Below are 27,210 nucleotides of genomic sequence, written 5' to 3' on the forward strand. Positions count from 1 at the left end.
TTATAATATTATAGAATCCAAATATTACTTGAATTCAAAAGCAGAAAAACCACACAAAATCCTACAACTTTTCTTTGGATCTGCATATGGCACTCCTGGAGATAATCCTCTTTTGATATTTAGTCATTTGCCAAAACTAATGCTTTAAAAATATATTAGAAACTCCTTTGAAAATTTTCATTCTCATTCCAAATTGATGACAAGAAACTGTGAAAACATGGTCTAACAGTAGGCACATTTCCATGGTATTCTATCATGGGTTTCAGATGCATGGAAGAAAAATTCATTCATTGAAAAAAAAGACTTGATTTCAATTTATTTCCATTTACTTCTTCATTCAATTATTAATGAGTATCTATCATAAGTAAGGTGCTAAAAATAGTCTTACATGATAAAGCCACAGAGAGCTACAAAAGCTTTTTGTTTTTTTTTGGTTTTTCTCCAGTACCGGGAACCGAACTCACGACCTTGCACTTGCCAGGCAGGTGCTTTGCCGCTGAGCTAAATCCCCAGCCCCTACAAAAGCTTTTTTAAATAAAAAAAAGTTGAGGGTTCATCGTGTTACTTGTGTTTTAGGTTAATCTTACATCATATTAAGGTATGATACTTCTAAGTAGGTTTTTGTTTAGTAGAAATGTTAGATTCATGTGTCTCTCTTAATAAGCTCCAGTATGCTTAATACCAGATGTAGAGACAAAACTGTCTATACATTTAGGGAAAGTCATGAGAGAAGGGTGTGGAACCCCCACCCCCACCCCGCCTTGGCTATGGTGCCTTTTCTGTCCTTCTTGAATCTAGGTCAAGATTACAAATACAAGTAACACCAAGCCTCTGCCCCTCCTCCTTCCACATTAGCTTATGTTGCTTCAGAAGAACAAGCTCAGCCAAAAACCAAATCAACATCTGAGCTGCCTCAAAACATTACAACCTAGAATATGAGAGGTGCTTTCAGCACGACTGCAATTTGTACGCCATTTACAACATATAAAAAGATTCCACCCACAGTCAGACACACATTTAAGGCAAAGTTCACATTTCCCCAAAGATGGAAAGGGAAGAATCTAGAAAGGGTTTTGGCATGGAAGCCGCATCGGACGGTGGGAGATGATCAGGCTTGCAGAAAGTCGGGAACAAGCTGGGAATGGAGGTCAGGAATGCATGTTTGCTGGCACGGGGTGGTGACAGGTCCTGTGGCTCTCTGGCAGGCATCGTGTGTGTGTGTGTGTGTGTGTGTGTGTGTGTGTGTGTGTGTGCAGCTTCTGCATTACACTCAGATCCCACTAAAGGCAGGCTGAATGCTTTCAGGAGACCTAAGGTCCAGTCCAGCAGGTGATTATGATGCATAACCTACACATATAAGACACACTCAACGGACCCGGTGGGGCACTTTCCCTCTCTCCCCTGCATGCCCTGGACTTGCTTATTCCCTGCTGTTCTTCTGTGGTCCCAGGATTCAGCCTGACAATGGACAATTCTATTTGGAGCCTCTGATTCTTACACTGGGCAATTTTCCTGTTGCATATGCAAGAAGTGGGAGTAGGGTTGGACAGTGTCTTGGTTACTTTTCTCTCATTGCTGAGACAAAGTACTCAGTGTCCAAAATTAAGGAAGGAAAGGTTTATTTAGCTCATAGTTAGTACAGGGTTCCGTCCATAATCAGCTGACTTCAAGGCAGGGTGGCATGGTAAGGGACAACAGCTCAAGGCAGCAGTAGACAGAAAAAGCAACAAGAGCAAAAGGAGGAAGGGAGCAACCCTCTTTTCTTCCCTTATATTGTAAGCAGGCTACCACCCCTTAAGCTCTCTACTCAGTTCCATAGTTAACCTTCTAAACTTTTCAAGTTCATACAATGAACAACATCCTAGAGTGGTAAGGGTATGTCCTCTACAACCCTGGATATAGAACTGCTGAGTCACTTAGTCAAGCTTCTAGACTTCCCAAGTTGACACAACGTATCAAATATTACAGCTAGGAAGAAATGAGGTCTATACTTTTTGAAAAGATCTAAAAGGGTCAAAGTAGACTGAGAGGGACAACAGAGATAGAAACTTTAATGATCATTGTTTGGAAGATGCTCCTTCCAGCTAAGTGACTTCAGTGGTGTGTATAGACACCTCTGCATGTTGATTTCCTCTGCATCTGTAAAGCCGGGGGTAATAATCCCTACAACAGATATTACTAGATTCTGGAATGTGCAGTAATACTGACAGAAATTTTGTTTCTCTATCTTTTGGGAAGAATATAGAGAGCAGAATGGTAAAGTAAACCCCCACAAACACCGCTGCCCCCCAAAAGATCCAGGGCCTAGGCTTCTACCTCACTATTTGGTGATCTTTGATCTAATGTTTCACGAAGGCTGCTGAAGCTCCAGTCATTACATCAAAGTAAGAAAACAGGAAACAATGCAAAACACAACCAGAAAGATATAGTTTCCCTTCCTATAAGTCTCACGGTAATTCAGCTTACGTGTTGTTAGCCTACATACAACCTCTCTTCTTCCAATTCCAACAATATTTTTGTTTGTACCTCTCTGGCCCACAGTTAAATGGATGGCCAAAGTTACCTTCAAGGGAAACTAAGAAATGCAACCTTTTAGCTACACAACCACAGGTCCAGCTAGAAATTGAGACTCTATTACTAAGAAAGTATATATCAAAAGAGAACTCGGAGCCTCTACCACCTGTTTTTCCTTTCTAAGTCTGCTTTTAGCAGTTTTACAAATGGAAATGTTTTGCATAGTCTTCGAGCATGCTGGCTTTCTGGGACTCAGCCATGGCTTTAGTCCATCCTCCCTCCCCACATCATCACTTAAAAACTTTATCTACATCCTGCCATCTCAGTCAGTACCTCTTAATACAGTGCTCATTGACCAGTTCTGATGAGTCACCAATTCTGATGAATTTTGACCTCTGGGTCCCCTCACTACACTTGGATGTGGCTTGTGTCTTTGTCCCAAAGGCTCAGATGATAGAAGGTTGGTCCCCAGTGTAGGGATATGAGAAATGGAGGCACCTTCAGGAGGCAGAGCATCTTGCGGTGGGGGGTGAGATCACTGTGGGATGAAGGCAGCTCTCAGGAGATCCAGTCAGCTGGTGCCTGAGCAAGTTATAAAGAAGTAAGCCTGTGCTCTGAATTTCTGCACCTTGTGATCTCTTTTCTTACAGAAACTCCCACTATGGCACCATTTGTCACACTGGGGCACGGCCAGCGAGACTCTCACCAGAGATAAAATAGATGGGGCTATCTATCCCGTCCTGGGCTTTCAGAGTCCAAAATCATGTGAGGTACATAAACCTCTTTATAAACTACACAGCCTCAGGTATTTTATGACAGTAACAGAAAACACACAAATTCACCCATCTTCACAGTAATATAAAATCTCAGAAAATGCCTCGGGATGTTTTTACTACCATTCTGACATTTTTGTTATGGCTGACGTATATTATAAAACAAACACCATGAACTAAAAAAGTCATTTTAGATTTCTGATCCTTGTAAAATTACAGCTCATAATACACAGGAGATTTTCATAGCAACTTTAACTCTATTAAAATTTTATACATAAAAGTAAAAGCTGACCTTTATTCAGGTAACAAGAGGGAAAATGACACTTTAAAATAACTATGTAGTTGAAGTCTGACACAGTGCAAATGAATTTTTAAATGGGAAAAGACAATACTTTTCTTGAAAGCAGAATATGTATTAGTTTTGAGAGATGGAATTTAAAATAGGAAAAATTAGGAAAAAGCCCACTTAGTTTCCATGAGCTGATATTTCAATTTTTTATGATACAAAATTAACAATGTATATGTTGTTTCTAAGTGGCCACAAAAAGGGTATGTCACTACGAATAACCTACTGTGTGCATAAGTGCAATAGACAGACTAACAGAGAGCCAGCATTGCTCTGAGAGATTCTCTTCTCTGTATTTGTGTGGTCTTCATCCAATTATTTAAACTCTCTCCTCCTCAGCCTTCCCTCCATGCTCTGTCCCAGGGAAAACTGGTTTGGGAAAAGCCATATGGGATGCAGAGGAGATGATTCAGAACACCAGGTAATCTCTAGGAAAGAGCACCTGGAAGACTGGTAAGACCAGAACTCAGATACTTCCTTCCCCATGCTGACCAAGGGACTGTAAAAGTCAGTTCCTGCTTTTTCTGTGAGACCATTAGTTCCTCAGTGGTTCTCAAAGGATAGGAGTGTGCTTACATTTGGAGTCAACGAGCATGTGTATCAAGATGACCTTTCCATGGTTTGTATGCACTTGTTTATGGATAAATAAATAAATGCCTGTTATATACACACAAAACATATGGCATTGGTTCACTATCAAATACAGCGGTACCTTGGTTCACAAATGTAATTCGTTCTGCAATTCTGGAAAAGATGGTTGCGGTGGCATTCATCACTTCATGCGAAATTTGCAGACAAAAACAAAGTGTTGCCAAATAAAAGCATTCATGAACCCCAGTATCACTGTATGTGCTTAATCTCTGGTTTATGTTAAACACATATTATATTTCAAGACAAAATACATTTCTCTGGTATATATTAAATAATGTATTCGATCATAAAAGGCATAGCACTGGTATGTGCTAAGTAAATACTATATTTGATCATAAATGTTTGTGAAGTAGATGACACATTTGCTTTTTTTTGTTTTTTTTTTTTGGTTTTAGTTTTTCTCCGGTACCGGGAACCGAACTCACGACCTTGCGCTTGCCAGGCAGGCGCTTTTGCCGCTGAGCTAAATCCCCAGCCCCCACATTTGCTTATAAAGTGCATATTGCTAACATGTGCTAACTAGATACTCTAGTTGAGTATAAATATATAATCAACTGTATATGTATTTCTGGCATGTTAAGTATATAGTATATTAGATTATAAAATGCCTATCTCTGGTATGTGTTAAATGATACTGTATTTGATTAGAAATAGGTGTTAAATAGATGCTATACTTGATAAAATATATATCTGGTATATCTTAAATAAACAAGATATTTGACTGTAAGATGTGGGTCTTTGATTATAAAATCCCTATTTCTGGTATGTGCTAGACAGATACTATATTTGATTATAAAATATGTATCTCTTGTATGTGCAAAATGGATACCATATTTGATTTTGAATATGTGCTAAATAGCTACTATATTTGTTTATAAAGTACACAGCTCTGGTATGTGCTAGTATTTGACCATAAATATATGTTAAAACATAAAGTGGATTACAAAATGCCTATCTCTGGTATGTGCTAGACATATACTATATTTTATTATAAATATATGTTAAATGGATACTGTATTTGATAAAATACATATCTCTATGCCTCTTGTATGTGTAAGAGATAGTGTATTTTATTGTAAACTCCTTATCTCTTCAACATGTGAAATACACACAATATCTGATTATGAAATGCCCATCTCTAGTATGTGTTAAGTAGAAACGGTAGTGGGTTATAAAATGAATACAAAAGGAGCTGAGTAGGGTGGGATGGAGGGTGGTGTTTGGAAAAGCACAGCGCAGAGAGGCAGCTGTTTAAGAGATTGCTGGGCAGCTTTGAGCTTAGATTCTAGAGCAGGGTTCCCAGCCACATTTCCTGAAAAGAACTGGTATCCTGTGTACACTGGCAGCCCAAGTGGAGAGTGTCCCTGGAGTTACCTGCGCTCTGGCTCTTTGGGAATGCATATCTTTGTAGGCAGAGAACCTCGGAGAGCCAGAGGAGACTGTCGGCACTGGAGGGGCTGCAGGGATGCAGGAAACAAGACCTGGCACTGTTTGGGGATTGGGTGGGGAGGGACGCAAAGCCTTTTCCCACCATAAAGCACAATTCTGCTTCTGGGATTTATAACAGTGGCTGCAACCAGGATGTATTATGCAACACAAATTTTTTTACTGTTTTGCAGAATTACAGCCATACCTTGATGCTCAACTGCTCTGCAACTCACTGGACTTGGTACTTGGTGCCTTTTAATGCAAACACCTTGCTATGGTCTTTCTCGTGTGTTTGGCACTTGATGGGTGAGCTTGCAATGGCGGTTTCGACTCTCAGGAGTTGCTGCACTATTTAGCCAAGACTGTCTGGGATTCATTGCGTCGCCCAGAGCCAATTAACAGCCAGTACTGGGGCACCACTGCCAGTACGTTCGATAAGCAGTTAAAGTATTTGATATAAACTAGGTTTGAAATGATTTTTAAAATGATAAAGGAAAGAGCATCCCAGTCAATCATTCTTCCTGATAAGTCTGGGTGGTGAGGTATCGCAGCCCCTGTTCTTGAGGTATTCGTACATATAATACATAGAAATGGATTTGACCAGAATAATCACAAAATTAGATCTCTCAAAGGGTATTGGTCAACGCGGGTGTTGGGGTATTTCTTAGTTATAATCACCGTACCTGCCCTTGGTATTCCACTGGTCTCAGTCCGGCGTAAATGGGCACAAAGCTGCTAGCAAGGAGGACCTGGGTGAGGCAGAGAAAACAGCAGCTGCTGAATAGAAGCACTAACATTGAGATCATAAATCTGCTACATAATTCACTGTAAAAGCCCTATTAAATGGCCAAGTCCCATATATCTCAAGTGCACAACTGTGCATACTTTCACCATAAAAGATAACATTTTTAGCCAGGTGTGGTGGTGCATGCCTGTAATCTCAGCACTTGGGAGGCTGTGGGAGGAGGATCTCTGTGAGTTCAAGGTCAGCCTTGGCTACAAAGTGAGTTAAACGCCAGCTTGAAATACATAGTAAAACCCTGTCTCAAAAAGACAAAAGAAAAAAAAACCCAAACAAACCAAAAAACAATGAAAATTTTTCAATATCGAAAAGAATCTAAAGTCAAATGCACTGATCCATATTCTCTGGATCAATCACCTTCACCTAAGTAAAAATCAGCATTGTGATTATAGACAAGCAAGTCTACAGGAAGTTAAATTTAAGTCCACAGGTAGTTAAATATAGGGCTACAGGAAGTTGAGTTTAACTCTACGTGAGGTTAAATTTAAGTCTATAGGAAGTAAATTCAAGGTAAATCTAAGTTACTTAGTATGTTCAGGTTGCAGTTGCAAGCGAATTATTTATAGATTACGAGTGTATTATAAAAATTGTTCTAAAGTTGCATGTTTATTTCCGAGGAATAAACCCCTGTGACCTTTACAGGAAAGGTTAGCTCCACATTTCAGGGACCTCTTCCCATATGTTGCCATATTACTGCAAAGAAAAGAAGCACATTTGATGTTCTAGCATCATGGTTAGGATACATAATGTGACTGTGACACGTAGGGACACCAATTATACATACTTTACCTTCCATTTAAAAAGTCAAAATGATTGTTATTTAGGACATTACTGTTCCTTCCAACAGAAGAAGCTGACTTCCGATAGCTTTTCAGAAATGCAAATGTTGTATTTTGCAATGCAGTTTCCAAATCACTAGTGAGTGTTCTATTTGAAAACATACAGCATAAGACACTGAATATTTAAGTTATAATCTTTCAATTGATAAGCAGAAGAGTCTATGGCTGTTTACTGTCAAAGATTTCATGAAATTTTTTTTTAAACCATCATATATTATTCAGAAGTGGATTATGGCCCAAGTGGAGATTTATAAATCATCTGTTTAGAATTATTTAGAACTCAGAAGACATTTTCCCCAAAGAAACAATATTATAGGTATGATTTTTAGGTCAGCTTTCAAAAGCCTATTTATTCTGAACTGCCACTAAATTCCAGATACAGCAGTATAACACAATTTCTATAGGAAAATCTGAGTTGCTTCTTAATGCAGGAAACCCACTCCTGTCATTGTTATTTCTTCACTATTGCCATGGTTATTTCTCTACTGCATACTTGGGACTAGGTTTAACCTTCCTTATGAAATGGATCTCCCTTAAACATATCTCCTGTCTTCTCATGACCAAAAGAAATGCATGAACAGAACAGTTCATGTGCTTTTCTAGTGGAGCGCTGGACCACTAAATAAACCTTTCCTTCCTTAATTTTAGGTGTCAGGTATTTTGTCCAAGCAATGAGAGAGAAATAACCAAGACAGGCCTTTTTTTTTTGTCTTTTGAACAATCTTACCCACATTTGTCTCATTTAACTAACTTATAGAAACATGGAATACACACTAATTTGTAACACTGATTCCCAGAATAAAGTATCTCCTTTAACCAACTTATGTATGGGTTTACTTATTCATTGCAATATACAATGACAACCTCACACAAGAGTCATCAACCTTTTACCAAGAGTCAACTCCAGCATTCTTGTAGTAAGACGTTTGTCTCAAAAACTCAGCTTTAATGGGTGACAGGATAAAACAGTTTGACACTATATCTACTATGCTTACTCCACAAAGAGGCAAAGCAAGAGCAAGGGCTACTCTACGTGATTAGCTGAGGATCATTTAACAGATAAATAGGAGAGACAAGTGTCTTCAATCCCAACTCTATTGGCCCAGTGGTAGCAGTGATAAAATCTGCAGTTGGCATTATTCAGAAGGGTATTCTCACTCACTGAATTTGGCCTTATCATCAAATGGCTACTCCTTTAAAAAAATAAATGCAACCTGGGCTCTAGGTATGTTTTGCAAGCACTGTGTAGCTGTTTCATGAAGTTACCTTGCAAAGGCAAGATTGCACTTTGGTGATAAGAACAGTTTCTGGATGGTGTGCACACAGAGAAGGTACAGTATCATGAAATTATTAGAGTACTTTGCAGACCTGTAGGTCTATAAAGGACCGGAGATTTATTTCATTATGCTACAGAGATATATGTGCCTTACAAAATAATCATTGCCTTTAGTACCAGAATTATGACTCCCTCTAACACATCAAAGTATAATATGAAGCCCACAATTTACAGCTTGGAACTGTTTTGAGGTATTTGAATTAAAAGAAAGCTATCCAATTACTTTCCCGCACATAATAACAGTGAGAATCCTCCTGAATGATATGAAAAGTGCAGCAAACTGGAAAATCCCTGTCACTCCTCCAAATGGATGTTTGTGTTCTTGTCATAGGATCCTGTCCCTTCGTATGGACTGATTATCTGTCCATCAAACTAAGTTTAGTGGGAAAATTAGCTTTAGATAGATAGGGAATAAGCAGACTTTCTCATTCTCAGTTTACTGCTGTCTGATTTCAGGGTAACAGGAATTTGTAAGGAAGGAGGTAAAGATCGACATAATAAGGCCACTTCTAGAATACTATGCCCAAACATGTGCTTTCAGTGTATGTGACATCACACACATAAATGAAATTGCCCTCACTAACAAACCTCAATACAGCTATACAGTGCTTGTTACCCAGGGGCTTATATGTCGAGCAATGTATCCCTTCCCACTTGTGGGAGGAGGAGCTGTGTGCTGCTGGAACCTACTGGATAGAAGCCAGGAGGATGCTAGACACCCAACAAAGCCCAGACAACAAAGAATCAAGCTGAAACCAAGGGACAATCAGAAAAAACTCTCTAGCTTCACTTGCTTTTAGTTACTTGTCCTTATCACCAACCTCAGAAATCACCTCACTGAGAGATATATTCAAATTTGCTGCAGGGTAGATAAAAACTCTGGCATACTGGACATGTGATGACAGGTGCCTAAAGGGTTTTTCAGGAGCATGGAGGCTGCATTTTTATCTAGAGTTTATCTGTAGACAACACACTGATTGGAAATGCCCAGCCTGCACGAGGGTCTGGTGGGTGACTCACATCGGTCGGCTGAAAAATCCACACCTCCATCAAGCTAACACCACACCACCATTTTCTGAGCACACGTGCACCAAAGGTGAAGCCTGCATCCCCAGAACATGAACGATTTCACCCCTAGACATCTTCACTAAAGCTTGAAGTCCTCTACTTATTTATCCCATAAATATCACAGAGCCTAACCTTTCGGAGGCAGATTTGAGACTTGGACCTCTACCTCATTGGCTGGCCGCCTTGTGAGTGAACCTAATTTTCCTAATGCGTGGTTTCAGAAACTGGTGTACTGCGTAGCAGGCAAAACAGGCATAGTCAGTGACAAGATCCTGAATGTCAACATCGCAAGTGGTTCAGGTTGAACATGCAAGGGAAGAAAACAAGGACCTGTGTCTCTCGGCTCATCACTAGGTGTAGCCCTTTAAAGACAGTATGTATGTGAAGCCATTGGTTTCATTTTTTGTTTATTCTCACTAAGTATACAACAATAAAAATCGAAGTTAATGACTCCCCACAGCAGCAGCATAAAGCATTGCCAAGTGCGTATTCAGTACACGTTCTGACTGGCTCTTTTCATTTCACATTTTATAGAAAAGGGGTGTTTAGAAAATTATGTGGCCTAGCTTCCTTAGAGAATAAATTCCCAACAAGGTTCATTTATTCCTCAAGTTTACTGTGGAGTGTAATGAGAATCTGGCTGTTTATACAGAACCTGCTGGTGTCGTTGAAATTCAAAGACAGATTCAAATTTATCTTCCTCTGGTCTTGCCAAGATAATGGCCAATCTTAAATTCAGTTCTTATTTCAACTTCACAAAGTTAATGCGAGAGGATCTCACCGGGAAAGTATTCTCACTATGTGCAAGGAAATTCAGGACTTTGTACCACTGGAGACAGGGTAGTCCATCCTCAAAGAGCCAGGACACCATCACAATTGAAAGTCTCGGTGTCTATATGAAGGCACATGCTTGTATTTCCAGACACTCCTTCAGAACACACGTGTGCATCAGCTTTAAATGTGGAGAAATCCATGATTTGTACCAGCTCAGGGGAACAGTCAAATCCCTGCCCCACCATGCCATGTTTCAATGATTAAAATTCATTTCTACTTGGTGGCTGGGCTGGCATATGCCTTTCTGTTAAACCAAGAATTTATCTCTCTAATTATGTTTTGCTGAAGGCTAATAGTAAAACGTGCATGACCAAGAGATGTAGGGAGGAGGTTATGAGGAGAAGGGAAAGAGACATAAAAAGAATTAAGATGTGTTATGTATATGTACCAATTCCCCATTGGTACATGAATGTAATGTCTTCATCACATATTGCAAAGGTACAAATGAAAATTTTTCAAAATGTACTTGAATTTCCTAGTTGTGTACTGGCTTCGGGGGGGGGGGGAAGCACAGAATAAAATCTGGAATGTAAAAGGAATGAGTTGATATGCTCAACACAGTCAGAACTCATCCAGGAATCAAGCTGGAGGATGAAGGGTGGAATCAGGGAATCAAGGGATTAGGGGACATCTGAACATTAATCTGTCTACAGTGTAAGTACTTGAGAGCTGATGAAGCCCTTTTCCAAATTTCATTTGGCCTTCATGATCATGCGTGAGGTAGGTGGGACAGGCTGGAGTCCATCTCACAGATGAAGAAACCAAGGCACCAAGAGGTTGAGACACATCAGTAGTCCCATGGTCCACCCATAATGGTCATGTAAGTATGGACTGCATCTTACATTATTCTTCTCCATCCCCAAGTTATTATATGCATTTTCAGAAAATGATCTCAACTTGGTGTTGATCTGTGGCTGACAAATGACCTACAAACATAAAGCGTCAATGGATGTGAGGCCCTGAGAGAATTTTTTTTTTTTCTGATGTTATTATGGTTTAGATTTGAAATGTCCCTTAAAACTTCTATGCTAAAAGCCTGGTTGTCAACTGATGGGATTTTGGTTTGTTTTTTTTGAGAGATGGTCTCAATACATAGTTTAGGCCAGCCTTCAACTTCTGGTGATCCTTCTGCTTCAGCCTCCTGAGTGCTGGGATTACAGGTGTACACCACCACACCTGGTGAGCTCATGGGATTTTGGAAGTAGTTAGATCGTGCATGAGGGCTCTTAATTCATCAGCTGATTGATTCACTGTGTTATGGATCAGACCAAAAATGTCTGCCAAAGTTTCATGCATTCAGAAGTAAGGACTTGGGAAGGTAATTAGACCACGGGGATGCTATATTCATCAGTAGATTAATTCACTAATATTCATAGTTGGTGTGCTGTTAGGTGGGGGGCCCAGCAGGAGAAGGTGAGTCAGTGGTGGTGTGAAACTACAGGGTGTATCTCTCACTCTGGCTTTTCCCTGAGTCTCTGCTTCTGGCTACCATGAAGGGAATGGCTTTCTTCTAACACGGGCTTCTGCTGTGCCATTTCTACCTTGGAGCCAGGTAACCATGGACTGAAACCTCTGAAGCTGTGAACCAAAATAACCTTTTCTCCTTTGAGTTGTGGGTGTCACATATTTTGTTCCCAGTGACAAAAGCCAGATATACACTGATTATAATTTGATGGCATTATTCAGAGGTGCTGGAAATTTAGGAAGTGGGAGGCCAGTTGAAGGAAATTGATCATGGGGGCATGACCTTGGCATTGTATCTGCTTCCTGACCCCTTCCTCTCTAGCTCTCTGTCTCTCTGTCGCTGCCTCCTACCCATTATGGGGTGAGCTCTGCTTCAACACATGCTCCCCAGCACTAATATTCTGCCTCACCACAGGCCTACAAGCAACAAAGCCAAGTAAATCATTGACTGACATCTCTGAAACACTGAGCCCAGTGAACTTTTGCTGCTTTAAGTTCATTTTATTGGCTACTTTGTTACAGTGAAAGACATTAACACAGGTATAGCACCAGAAGTATATGCTGTAGATCAATGAAAACAAAGGGGAAATACGTTCATTTTAGTAAAAGATGGCCTGTTGGGCCCTAGTTGAACTGTATGAAAGGATCACTTCTCTGTAAGTCATGTCAAGGCAGTTTGGCAGGAGATAGCCCTCATGTTAGGCAACCTTGACTTGGTCACCATGAAAGAGGAGGGAAATGGTGAGCTAAAATAAATCAGGGACCAAAGAAGGCCTGGAGACCATGTATGTTTCTTATAAAGGGTTATAAAGTAGGAAAAGGCGAGTGAAATCATCATAGATGTAAGACTGAGAACTCTTTGAAAGCACCAAATATAAAAGGAAACTTTGGACCCTGTAACTTGTCAACAGAAGTGCTCAGAAAACAATCACAAATATTGCACCTATGGAGGGGGAAATAATTGTTCAGGTCTCTAAATGCAAACTTAATCACAATGTAAGTGTGAGTCACCACACAAAACCAAATAAAAAATAAATGCAGCCAATAGTGAAAAAATAAAAAGTAGCAAAAGCTCTGTAGCAATTCCTATCTTAAAATACTATAGATCTCAACCTGAATCATGAAAAATGAAGATAAGGAGTTAAAGAAAAAAAAAGGAATTTGTCTCTTAAGTGTGAGTGTTATTCAGCCTAAACAGAAAGTTCTGATCTAACACGGTATTAACAGCACAGAAGTATTCAGACTTGGCAACCACAGTAGGCATGCATTGTTATTTTATTTGCTCATCATTTGTTAATTATTGGATTTCATCAACATGCAGATAGGGCATCACCATTTAAAACACAATTTCCCATGCTTCATTTATATGCTCCCCACAGTAGCTAAAAGCACTAATGGTGAGCTCCATTTCACAGATAGAAAAGTAAGGCTCAAAAATAATTACTCATGCATTTCTCAACAATGGGGACATGTCTTGGGAAACATGTCACTGTTGTGTGAACACAAACAATGCACTTAACGAAACCAAGAGCTCGCCAATGCCATTACATCATATAATCTTATGGGACCACCACTGTATGTTCACATCCTCACTGACCAAGAAAAACAGTGTTATGCAGCAATGATCCAAGAGAGGACAATTTCAGAGAGCATTCAGAAAAGGCATGAATGTACACAGAACAGACACACACAGAGCACTCCAGATTTCTGCTTGGGTTTTCAGGTACACAGGGACACTGTCTGTAAGAAGGACTAGCAGGCAGCTGGTGGACAATGAGGAGCCAGGCATGGTAGGAACCAAAACAAACAAGTTAGTGATAACAACAGATACACACTGCAACATGGAGCAAGACTTATACGTGAAAACCACCACTACTTAGAACTCTCATGTTCTTTGACCCTCATTTGAGTTTTAATATCTCTTTCTTTGTGTCTCTCTCCTCCCTCCTCCTTCTCCCCCTCCTCCCTCTCTCTTCCATTCTCCCTCCCTCTACCTCTCTCCTTCTTCTCTCTTTCTCCTCTCCTTTCTCTTCCCTCCTCTTTCTTGCCTCCTATAGATTTCCATATATTGCAATGTAGCCTCACCTCAAGGTTACATGTTCCCAGACACAAACCTACTGGAACACTCGAAGTGACACAAACCAGGGTGCTTCCCCGCACAGCTTTAGCATTTCAGAACCTCCCATCTCTAGCTGTGATTTGTTAAGTTTAATTGCCAACTTGATTGGCCTGGGAGCCATCTAAGAGGATTAGTAAAGCACACTCCTGGCTGTGTGGGGGTGGGTCATGGAGATGTGACCTTTGGGTCTATGTCTGGTTCCCAACCCCTTCCTCTCTGGCACTGTTCTCCTGTTCTTCTTTCTTGCCATCATAAAGTGAGCAACTTTTCCCTACCACATCCTTTGGTTATGATGTTCCTGCCTTTGAGCCAGCTGAGCATGGCATGAAGTGTCTGAAATCACGAGCTAAATCAAACCTCTCCTTCTTCAAGTTATGGGTGTCATGCAATAAGAAAGTTGATTAATATACCACCTAAGGGAAGGGGTGGGTTTTGTATGCCTAACCTCCATGACCAGAAATGAATGAAACACCACCCTTATGTGGTTCCATTGAAAGTGAAACCTTGCTCTTCCATGAGAAGTAGGCTGTGTTAATTATATCGCTCTCATTGCTGAGACAACATACCCAACACCCAAAAGTAAGGAAGAAAAGTTTCATTTAGCTCACAGTTTGTGGAGGTTTCATTCTGTAATCAGCTGGCTCCAAGGCAGGGTGGCATGGCTGAGAGGCAACTGTTCATGGTGGTAGAAGAGAGCAACAGCAACAAAAGGAAAAGGGGGACAACACATCTCTTCTCCTCCCTTAGATTGTATGCAGGCTACTTGCCCTTGGGCAAGTATAGTACTCACACCATCTCCATGTTCTACTCTTACATAAGCTCAGGATATTTACAAAGTGAGGACCCTAGCCCCTTGCTGAATCACTTTGTTAACCTTCAAAACTCAAACTGACACAAAGAATCAACCATCACAACATCCTAGAGCACAAACAGCCACCCTAGGGCATGTCATCTACACCCTAGAATGCAGAACTGCTGAGTCACTTAGTTAAACTTCTAGACTCCTCAAATAGATATAGTGCATTAACCATTACAACATCCTAGGGCATAAACAGACACCCTAGGGCATGTTCTCTACACCCTAGGATGTAGAACTGGTGAATCATTTAGTTAAGCTTCTAAACTTCTCAGTTTGACACAATGTATCAACCATCACACAGCCATTGACTGGGCACTTATTAAAATGAGGGCTCATATATGTGTCTTTTGCAGCTCAAAAACCTCTCTCAAAGACCTGAGAGGCATATAAAAAAATAAGACTCTAGCCTGCAAGTGTCCATTGGAAGACAGAACAGTAACTGTCATCATTGCCAGTCCATACACTCAGCTGGCCTAGTCTCACGTACACAAACCAACACTTTGGACTTGTTAATTCTCTGACTCTCAGCCCATGTAGTTCTCTTTGCTTGTGATTTGGATCTTCTGTCTCCATGGTTGGCTGCCTTGTAGATACAGTTTCTTTTGCAAAATTCATTGTTTGAATGATTAGCATTTGGTGTGGTGGGCAAAGATGGTTTGGTAGAACCAATGAGACAACCTTCTCCCACTAGTCTTAAACTTGCAAATGTCATAAACCAGCCAGGAGGTTAATTTTTTTCCCCTTCCATCCTGTTTTGTTTGCTCCTTTACTTCCCATCTTCCTTTTCTTATTCTTTTAAATTAAATGCATCCTGTATATTCTAGGCAGCTATTTCATACCTTTTTATGGTTACCACCTGCTTTGAAGGAACTATTTCTCTTTGTTTTGTTTCAGTTGTGGAAAAGGTTAAGGAGTGCTACTAAACAGAGAACATTCTTTGTATAACCTAGGATAAATGTTAATTATTCCATATTCTCCCTGCAAGGTGTTACACATTGGTGTTAGCTATTTCTCTTCTGTTCAATGAACTCAAATAATTACACCAATTCTCTAAGTAGCTATTATCCAAAACAAAAGAAACAGAAAAAAAAGTCATGTTTACTCATAGCAATAGCTTGCTACTGCTGCTATAACAAAGTACTACCAATTTAAGAGCTTCAAACAAGACATATTTATGACCATGCAATCTGCAGGTCAGGATTCTGGGACTAGTGCACTAGCAGGTACACATCCAGTTGTCAGAGGGGCTGCATTTCTTCCTGGAGTCTCAAGGGGAGAAATATTTTCTGGCTCATACACATGTCAGAGGAGGTTTTTTCCATGTATTTGCAGGGCAGAGGGCCTTTTTCAAAATTTGCTGGCTGTCAGAGGGGAGCTGTTCTTAGCAAATCGCTCCTTGCCCATGGCTGTCATATCAAAGAATAAGTGGTGGCCCATCAAACCTAGGGAAGACCTCCATTGTTCTGAGTTCATGTACTTCGTTTGGATCTACTGGGATCATCGAGACTCAAGATTTTTACTTTAATCAAATCTAAATCCCTTTTGCAATGTAAGGTTCTATCTTCACAGGTTCTGAGGCATCGAGTATGGATTAGTTGGGGGCTGGGATTGTGTTTACCATATTCTCACTCCCAACAGGGATGGAAAAGATGATCTTTCATCCAGCCTAAGGCATGGCCAAAGCACAATACTGGAGACATGCACTGTCCTCCCAGTTGGGTTGCTCACTGGCTATGATATTTTGCCCAGGTCTCTGCACACATAAGGCCTCGCTTAGTTAGACCACTGTAATAGATGCCACCCTAGTTTGTTTATATTAATTTGTTTCACACTTTTTCATGGAGTATCTACATGGTGGCTGTCAGTGTGCCCAGGTGTTGGGGATGTGTTTGTAGGGAAAACAGAGCAATCACTACCTATCTTGATGCTTACCTTCTACTGAGGGAAGACAAACAAAAACTAAATGAACAAAGCAGCACAGTATGTAGTATTCAAAACAGTAGTAAGTAAATTAAGGTGGGATACCAGTGAAGATCAAAGAGTTCTGGCATTACAGGTGGAGAAGCCAGGGGCTCAATGACAGAAGGTGACAGCCCCATGACCCAGCTAGCCCACTCCTGGGTATACGTTCAAAGGAAATGAAAGTAGGATATCGAAGAGATGTCAACATTCCCATACTGCATTACTCCCTACAACAGTTAAGAGGTGTCCATCAGCGGATGAAGGGATGAAGAACATGTGGTACATACATACAATGGAATACTATTCATCCATAAGAAGATGAAATCTTTCATTTGTGGTGACATGGATGGAGATGGAAGACATTACCATCAGTGAAACAAGCCAGGCATAGGAAGACAAGCTCTACACGAGCTTACTCATTGTGGAAGCTAAAACCACTGACTTCATAGAAGAGAGCAGAACTCTGGCTAGCAGTGGTTGGGAAGGGTGTAAGGTGGACACAAAGAGGATAGTTATTAGGAAGCAAAATATAATTAGATAAGAAGAGTAAGTTTTAACGTTCCATAGCATAGCAGGCTGAGTACAGTTAATAATATTTTGTACTTCAAAATAGTTCAAAGAAGGGATTTGGATATTCTCAACACACACAAAAAAAAGTGATAAATGCTGAAGGTGATGGATAATTGTCCAGATTTGATCATTACGTTGGACACATGTATCAAATATCACACTATGTACAAACATTATGTGCCAATTAAAATAATAAGACAAAAGAAAGGGGACAACTAGAGAAGTAGCATCCTCTTGCATTAAGGCACAATAGCATATATCTCTCTGCAGATAAACCAGAAGAGGTACGAACCCAACCCAGCCCAACCCAAGTCTGAGCTGGACACTGACAAGCAAGGACAGTTCAGGCATGGCTGGACCAGATCTTCCTTTTACATTGTCTAAGTCTACATAATATTATAGTAAGTGTTATAATCATATTATAGAGAAATATATTTTTCTAAGTTAGAAAGACTATTAACATATAAGTGAGAGATAAATATTCTAATCCATTAAGCTGCAAAGTAATTTTACTTGTCAATTTAACATTTCCTTAAAGCTTTCTGATTATACCATCCAGAAGATCTTTTTCAAAAATGCGTTTGTATTTAATTCAAGAGGAACCTTCATCACTCACTCTCATTCAGCTTATTACCATGGAATCATACTTTCTCCATACTAGCTGAATCTGCATTCATGAATTCCAAATTCATGCAAAAGGAAGAAGGAAGAAAAATCTTCCTGGGTTTCCTAAGGAAAGCACAGCCTTTCCAATTTACAGATATTCAGTGTATTACCTTAGCAAGTGCATTCTTACTTGGGACTCAGTCAGCTGAAGTATTTCTCAGAGATAATGAATTCTCCAGCCAGTCGACTCTCAAATGGGTTTGGGTAGAGAGGCCTCAAAACAAAGTGGAAGAAATGAAACAGAACATGAGATTGAAAAGCCGAGAGACCTGGATACCAGAATTGGTTCACAATAGCATGCAGGATATTTATGGGTATGCACGCCTATCCCATAAAGCCTTTCTACCCATTTCTTCTTTGTTAAGATAAAAAAGGTCCAAAGCAACACCTGTCCTACCTGATTTACAGAAGGGCCGGTGGTGGATGGAAGGCTAAAGCACATAGGGAAATCTTATCTAGACTGCAAACTGTTAGCCACAGAAATGTAAGGAAGTATTAGAGCTCCTCAACCACATCCCCAAGTTGCTTCACATTACATGCATGAACATGAGGAGAAAAACAGAGATAAAGTCAAGGATCACAGGCTCTGAGAGGAGCGTGGTGGAGCCATTCATCAAAGAAGTAATTCGCTGAGCTTTTATCATCTAGCAGGCCTGATATGAGATGAGAGATCTAAAGAACTCAGAGATGCTCATTATTTGTAAAAAGTACACAAATGGGAGCTCGTTGACTTCCTGTAATGGGAAATGTGGCTTTGTTACCTTAATGAGGTCTTCCCTGGAGGAAAAATTTGAGACCAGGTAATTTTCTCTGGTCTTGGTGTTGGTGATGGATACATGCAGTCGATTCTGGGCCAGCTCGTGGGCGTTGGAAGGAAGAATCAACTCCATTCCGCTCCTAAAGAAGAAAAAGAGAGCCACATTATTCACCTTTAATTATTGAAGGCCCCGTAAATATTTTAGAAGACTCAGTGCTGAGTTTGCCACAGTTCCTAGGGAGAGCTGTCAACACTGGTTTCATATAGTTCACGGGCAAGTGCACTATATAAACAGATACCTCAGTCGGGCCATGATGTCATAACCGGGCGTCACTGCCCCGAGAGACTGTCTTCTGGTTTCTTCAGCAAGCTTATAGGTAAATTGGTTACATTCCTGAAAGAGAAAATTCATAGGTGATCCTTTGTGTTACCAAATCAAATGTTCCAGTTCTAAACCTCTGCCTAGATTCCACAGGGCATGCGCTTTGCTATGTTCTGTGTTCTTGGTCACTAGGCAAATTATATCTTCTCACAATTCCGATCTTTCCTCCCATCCCCCCTCTCTTCACCCCTCCCCTCCCTTCCCTTCTCTCTCTTCCTCTGTCACTCTTTTTAAACCAATTCAAATGGCCTTCGTCCACACGTGAGACAGCCTTGAAAGCTTGATTTAAATTCTAATTTAGCACAGTCTTCTGCAGATTGCATACACAATTAAGTTCCTCGTCCACCCTGAGTTTGTGGCCTCAGAAGCATCTGGAATGCACTGTCCTGAGAATGCTGATGATGATGAGTGACAAAGGAAAGCGGGGATGCCTTGGGATGCCCGTCCTGAGATCAGAGAGGCTCTGGAGATCCATCCTGAGCCCTGGTATTGTGTGCAGCCATGGCTGGAATATGCTGAGGTCCTGACGTTCTGTCACTTTACTGTCACCTAACCCTGCAAGGTGGGACTAAACCTCCTTCCCACTGGACAGCAAAGAAAACTGCGGCTTGGAGGGATCAGGTATGTCTGAGTAGCTCGTCAGAAATTGGTGCCAGAGTCAGGGTTTCAACCCAGGTCTGTCTTTCGTTGGACTGAAGTTGCCCAAAGAAGGCATGTGGATATTAAAGATCTTAAAGGGTGCTTGACCTTGGCTGACAAGAGCAGTACAACTGTGGATACTGTAGGATGAGAACTGAAATGCAGTTGGGCCATCTTCTGCCCTTCAAAGGTTACTGGGCTTAAGTTTTGTATCTGACCTAACATTCTCCTGACTACAAGCAAGCCTCTCAGAATCTGCCCATAAATTCCACATACTTCTGGCCTCTGCCAACCCTAAAACTAAGAATTCTAGGAGCAACATCTGAAACCTGTACTAAATACTTCCCAGCTTTGCTGCGGCCCTCCTACTTAATGCTCCACCAACATACTTGGTAAATGTATTGATTCCTGACCATCTTTGTTCTGTGGCCGTAAAGGTTCATGTGACCCCTTCCATGGGATAAGATGACATTCAAGGTCATCGGAATCCTTGGTTCTGGGTCATGGTCACTCAAATTGGCTCAGAAGAAGCTATTTTCTTATCTCCTTAAGGGAGACTTGTTATTTTACTTCAGCACACTCATCTATTATTTGATTGAGTCAGCAAAGTACCTGGTCCCAGGCACTCAGCTAGTCATTGAGATCTGGTGGACTTTTTGTTTTTCAGCACTGGGGAAATAAACAGGACACTGCACAGGCTAGGCACACACTCTACTACTGATCTATACTCCAAGATTCAGTAAAAAAATATATATATACATATATATAAAGAGGCCCTGATTCATGAGATGCGCAAGTGCCTCCAAGAACAGATTATAGAGTTCTGTGCGAACCTTCCTCAGGGACAAACTCAAGATCTCTTATCTCTCCTTAAGGTTTCCATGTTCTGCTATTGAACTTACGATAACCTACAGCTCTCCAAAGGACTTCACAGGTTCAATTAAGTTAACAGTTTTCAGAAGGAGAATGTATGAGTCAGTTTTTTGCTGCAGCTCACAACTTAGAGGAGAGATTTGACTTGATTCACAGTTCTTTTTTTTTTTTTTTCTTTTGTTTTTGGTTTTTTGGTTTTTCTTCCAGTAGCAGCAATCGAACTCATAACCTTGCGCTTGCCAGGCAGGTGCTTTGCCGCTGAGCTAAATCCCCCCTTGACTCACAGTTCTGAGGAATGCAGCCCCCAGCCCGCTGGCTCCAAGGCAGGAACACAACGGCGGAAGGACGTGGTGGAGCAAAGCTGCTCAGTTCACAGCAGCAGGAAGCAGAGCAGGAGAAGAGCGCCAGAGAATGGAGGAGGGACCGTACATAGCACCCAAGGCCACACATTCACGTCTTCCACCACATGTGCTAACCTGCTAGGCGTTTCTCAGCCTAATGAAGTTGACATATCAGGAGTAAGATCAATGATCCTGGATCATCTAGGGCCATTAGTGGTCCAGTTATTATGAAGCTCCATTATGGTACAAGAGTTTGGATGTTGCACACCGCTAAAGGTCCTTGTGTTACAGGCTTGTTTTACAGGGAGGTGCTACTTAGAGGTACTAAGGACTGTAGGAGGCAGGACTGGTGGGAGGTCCCTATTTGCAGGGGGTTTGCTTGCAAGGTGGATTTGGGACCCCTGTCTCTTCCTTTCCCTTTTTTTTTTTTTTTTTCTTTTTTTTGCTTCCGGGCCATTGGTGACTTGTGTTGCCCACTGTGTGCTCCTGCCATTGCTATGTGGTATTCCCATCAGAGGCTCAATAGTTTTTCCTGATCTTGGGCTGGAAATTCCAAAATCATGAGCAAAGATAAATATTTTCTCTTTGTGAGTTAATGACCTCAGGTGTTTTGGTATTGTAACGTGAAGCTGCTGGACATATAAGGGGAAGAGGGAGGCAGGAGGGTCAGAGCTAAAGAAATCTGTGGAGGTCATGCTTCTGACTTTAAAGACACAGGAAGGGGCTGGTAGTCCAAGAATGTAGGCCGCCACTAGGAATCAGAAAAAGGGTGGATTGAATCTCAGTAGGGAGCTAGAGTGGCCCTCTTGACACTTTGATTTGAGCTCAGAAAGTCTGTATCACACTGACGACTACAGAATTATAAGAGAATAAATTCCTATTGTGTGAAGGCAACACATTGACAGCCATGTTACAGTAGCCACAGGAAATGAATACAATGGGCCTCAGCTCGGCCAAAGCCTCCCTCCAATCTGATATCTAGCCTGGGACCTTACATGCAAACTGGAGCTGGACAAGCGATGGAGATGGAGATGGAGATGGAGGAGGACAATGCTAAACACAACAACAAAACCAGCTCTGAGAGGGGCACAGCACTAACATGGGTATTTGCAGCAAGCCACGAGAAGGATGAAGGTCATGTGCGATGTTGTGAAGCTTGCTGAAACATCTACAGGGAGCTTCAGGGCAAGGGGGGATGAGATAATCAGATCTGCATTTGGGGAAAATCACTAAGTAGTGTGAAGCTGGTAAATTGTAGGTCCACCTGTCTAGGACAGAAACGGGGCAGCCCCTCTCAATTGTGTCTGTGCTTATATCTTCTAAGCTGGGGTGGCCCCTTTAGCTCATTTTCTAGTATTAATTTTAGTTACATACATGTACATCAACCAGACTGTAAACTTACTAACAAAGGGACTTCTTCCCCTTGGAGTTCCCTGCTCATTTTAACACCAGGCCTTCCTTGTAGCCTATGAGGGCTGGGGGAAGTTTTGCATTGACCTTTTATCTATCAAAGTCTAAATTTGCCTACCACCTAAAATACACCCAGCATCAGGTGCTCATCTTAATTATACATGCACAAGCTCTGAGCAAGATTAATCACTCACATAGTCATCACTACAGTAAAGAGCTCAAGGAACTTACACCATCAGTGAGAACTAGGGTAACACACATTTGGTAGGCTGAAAGAATTGATAAAAGAAAGGAGAAAAGGAAAAGTCCTACAAATGGATTATTCCAAATGCTAAAGGGATTAAATAAAATTAGTAAAAGCAGCTAAGTTAGACAGAATTAATATGCAGTCAGAAAGGGTTAGGGTCCTTGAGAAAGTGTAGAAGATGAGATACACAGAGACTGTGGCTGGAAGTCAATCTAAAGAGACCCAGGCCTTCGAGCCTCCCTAGAGATACATGGCAATTTTATATTAGACTGATCAGCACCACATGCTCCAGGGAGCCCAGAAAGGTATCAGATGCATGGGTGGGTGACCAGACCATCTGGACTCATCCCTTTCCAAGAATGTCTTTGTTTTTTCCACATACCCCTGCTATTTGACTCGTTTCCCTATTGGGTCAATGTTACATGAGCAGTTATATTTGCACTCCTCTTAGTTGCTTCTTTGTCGTTGGACCCATGTTGCACCCACACTGTGATTTGGCTGTATCAATTACCCCTGACAAAGGGCCTTGGTGGCCACGAGCTTGGGACCCCTCCTGGAATCCAAGAGCTATTCTTCTCCTTATTTCCAAAACAGCTCTCCTAACTTCCTCTTGAAGTTTGCAACTTCATTCCTCAACGTTATGAGACGAGAACTCAGCACATCTGACATCTAAGAGGCTGGGAGTTATTTTGCCTGTGATAAAAGAACCATACATCAAAAGATTATTTTTGTTGAAAAAAATGCTTGGAAAACAGGAGAAATGAAGACGCCCTCGGTCAATAAAAAGAATCATTTTCCACCTTCCAATGTCAGGAGCCAATATGTTTACCTTGTACCTCCTTCCAACACAATTAGACCACAGGACTGATACCCAATTTAAGAAAAGAACAGGTATTGTGCTTTGAAAATATGGTATAAGGTTTTAAATTCAGGTAAGCCATTCAATGTCTTAACGTCACCAAATTATTATTATTGTACTATTTCCACATCACATTATATGTGAATCACTTTGTACATCTTTAAATTTGCTGAGGATGGAAACCAAGTCTACTAAACTCCAGAGCTCAAGACTTGCCCCACCTAAAGGAAAGACTGTCTTAAAGAAAAGACAATAATCTTCCACTACTACTCCCATAAAACAGAAGGAAGTTGTGGGAAGGAGCTAGTTTGGAATTCAAGGGAGAGAATTCTGGTACCTTGAGAGTAGTTTTCCCACCTTATTTGTATTTTTCTTGACGGTTCATACCCTGTGTAATTGCTAGTTTTTAGTCACGTTCTTTAGTTCCCTGTAAATCAATCATCTAAAGAGAAGGATTAGTGGATTTCTGAAAAATTGGCCTTAAGTCCCGTTTCCCTTCCATAAGCAACTCACAAACAGATTTATGGACGAGACTTCAATGTTTAAAATTTTGCAGTGTTGAGATTCTTTCTTGAGCAGGAATGTGTTAAACCCCTATTTTATAACTGTTCAAAGCCACTAGACTGTGTAAGTAATTAATAAATATTTTCTCCATCCATAGAAACCAGCTCTCACTGTGATCAAATGCTTGCTCACTGTCTAGACAGCTGAAAAAGCATTTTAAAAACATAGATCGCATTAAAGAAAATACCTGCTGAAGGCTATTTTTATCACTTTTGGTTAAACTGCCTGGAATTCAGAGCTGCTTCTCTGCGAGAATTAAAAACAAATTAAATTCCCCTATCACTCCACTTAATTGAAATGGTATGCCCAGTTTCCTTTGTATGCCCGCTTGCAAATTAGGAGTGCGCACGGGCTACATGCTCAAGGTCTCGCAAACAGGCTCTCAGTTCTCATGATCATAGCACGAGGAAATATCCTTCACTTAAAAGAAACAGGGTCTCTTTAGGCTAAATAAAAACTCAAGAGTAAAATAAGGCATTTTTTTTTCCTTGACTTACTGTCAGCCCAAATAAATCTTTTCTAAATCCTCAAAGCCCAGATCTTCAAAGAGTTAATTTTGAAAGAAAAGTGTTAATCTTTTCTTTCCCAGACAAAGCCTGATTCCCCAGCCGTCAGTGGAGCCCACACTCCTTGTTGCCATCCCTCTTAATTTCTTGATGAGGAACACAGCCTAGTTACTACTGAATTACCTCTATTTTTTCGGGCGCCGTTAGTAGGACAGAAGCAACCAAGGATCCTGCAGAAGCCCCAGCAAACGCCTTGACGTCTTTCAGGAGCTTCTTGCCGTGCCTACAAAGTGCAGCTGCTGCCCCCAAGTGGTAAATGCCCAGAAATCCACAGGCTGCAAAGGACAAGTTGATGGGCTTCATGCTCGCTGCGGAACTGGCAGAGCTACAAAAAAGAAAAATGCCGTGAATTGCTATCCCTCATCCCACACGCTGTGTAATTTTATACTGATCGCCATTCCAGTGCTGCTTTTCATATATAATGCTCTACCTTAAGTACAGCCGTTTCAACTGATTCTAAATAAATCCAAGAAACTTCCAAAGAAATACTCTTTTTGCTGCTCACCTTGACCGCCTAAAATGGCCTTATTCATTAAAAAGTAATATAACAACATTCTATAGCTATTAAGTACATAGACTATGCGATCTAACGTTTAATTACTTGGCGAGAAACATGTCTAAATTCTAGTCGGCAATTTTTTTTTCTTGACCTTTTGGAACGTTTTGCAGGAAGTGGTTACTATTGTGGTGAGAAAAGAGTAAATTATCAGAAATCGCATCAAATTCCTAATGAACAACACATCTCAGATACAGGTCCCTGATCCCCTCCTTCATTTCTATGGTAAGCATTTTTATTTTTAAAAAACACTGATACCCACAATCAATAATCCAATTAGCTGTTACTCAGGAGCAGTGTGTTTCACTACCAAGTACCTCAACACAAAACTGAAAATCATGACTGATGCAAGCAACTGTCGGCTTCAAGAGATGCCCTTGCAACACATCTAAATGTAAAAACACCGCCTGCGCTTCCCATTGTCTGAGCGGGCGGAGTATGTCCACAGGAATTAAATCATGGCGCCAAAAGGCTGCCCACTCTGAAGTCCTGAAGTTTTGCTTGGGGCTCAAGGACTCTTATTCCAGGGCACTGAGTTGAGGTGAATGCAGGGAGCTCAGGACAATTTGGGGACTGCTTATTGCTAAGGTCCTTTGCTACCTGCACGGGGTTCAGCCGCTGCAGGATAAGCAGGCAAACTTTATATTGCATCTGTGCAAGAAGGGGACGGAGTGGGATTTGGGGAGTTACTTCCAGGTGGTCAGGCGGCGCCGGATAAGCCAGACAAGATTTAAACCACCACGACCCCTGGCACTGCGCAACCCACCCAAGACCGCCCTTCCACATCTCATCCTACCCATGCCGGCCTCAGGCACTTCCGTGTCGATAGGCCCTCCCCCCGCCCCAACCCTAACCAGAAGGCAGGACGGTGCTGTCACTCAATGGAGATTAACCTATCAGGGCTGGGATATGCTCGCTGTGTCCGCCCAAGAAGGTCCGGTTCCAATGTTGCACCACCTTCTCTGTGACGTCATCACGCCCGTCGCCGTGCTTTTCCCCGGCCCCGCCTTTTCTATTTAAACGCGGGTCGGAACATGGCGGCGCCTACTTGGTCGGTCGGCCGCGGTGCTTTTGAGCACAGGCGATGGGAAAGGCTATTTGGACAAGAGCCGTGCTGTTTCGCTAGCCAGAGCTACGTGTTAACCCTGCAAACCTTTTAGCACGAAGTGTGGGTGGGCTACAGCCTGAAAACCAGATGACCTTTAACGACCCCCATCTCCTATCCCCCGGAAGTGCTTGCTGCTCGCAGGTCTGTATCCCGGAAGTGGTTCTTCTCCCTCCTCCCTGCGCTACCTTGGCTAAAATGCAGGTGATGTTTAGGGCGGAGGCCAGGGGCTAGGTTGAGGTGCGGCGTAATGCAGTTTCAAGACTTACCGTTTTGTTTTGTTTTGTTTTGTTTGTTTTCTTCCCTAAGCGTTTTTTTTGGAAAAGCCATACTGTGAATTTGGGCAACTTACAAGTTATTACTAGATTTTGGCTCTGTGACCTTGGGCAGGTTGTGTAATCTCTGCTTCCTGGGTAGCTCATCTACAAAATGGAGCGATACAGTACTAGTTATCGCTGAGTTGTAAAGGGCACTCCACCTTGAGGGCCCCCATACATAGTCCAGGCTCCCCCTAATGTCATCATTGGAAGTGTGGTCAAGACTTGAGAAGCTGCTGCAGCCTGACACGCCTTTCCAGAATTAAAGGAGTCTGACAGTCCTTTCTTTTTCCAAACAGTAGCTTTATTGTTTAACTCTTTTAACCGATGCTGGAGTTAACCCAAACTCTGTGATTGGAGGTC

The 27,210-nt window shown here is 41.5% G+C and overlaps 1 protein-coding gene across 3 annotated transcripts in view; it reads right to left on the bottom strand.

The window, feature by feature from the left end:
• The window catches only part of Pnpla4 (patatin-like phospholipase domain containing 4), a 50,104-nt gene extending 23,837 nt beyond the window's left edge, over positions 1 to 26,267 (bottom strand). For 2 of the 3 annotated variants that reach the window (XM_013505580.1, XM_005406541.2), the window contains exons 1-5: positions 26,222 to 26,267; positions 24,993 to 25,194; positions 19,288 to 19,382; positions 18,993 to 19,128; positions 6,396 to 6,461 (exon numbers count right to left, since the gene is read on the bottom strand). In XM_013505580.1, the coding sequence (XP_013361034.1) occupies positions 6,396 to 6,461; positions 18,993 to 19,128; positions 19,288 to 19,382; positions 24,993 to 25,172 (477 nt within the window). In that variant the 5' untranslated portion in view covers positions 25,173 to 25,194; positions 26,222 to 26,267. The other variant, XM_013505581.1, reaches the window with a different exon arrangement.
• Between the last annotated feature and the right edge of the window lie 943 nt (positions 26,268 to 27,210).

Source organism: Chinchilla lanigera, unplaced genomic scaffold, assembly GCF_000276665.1.
Source record: "Chinchilla lanigera isolate Chin_1 unplaced genomic scaffold, ChiLan1.0 scaffold00098, whole genome shotgun sequence".
Taxonomy (NCBI): domain Eukaryota; kingdom Metazoa; phylum Chordata; class Mammalia; order Rodentia; family Chinchillidae; genus Chinchilla; species Chinchilla lanigera.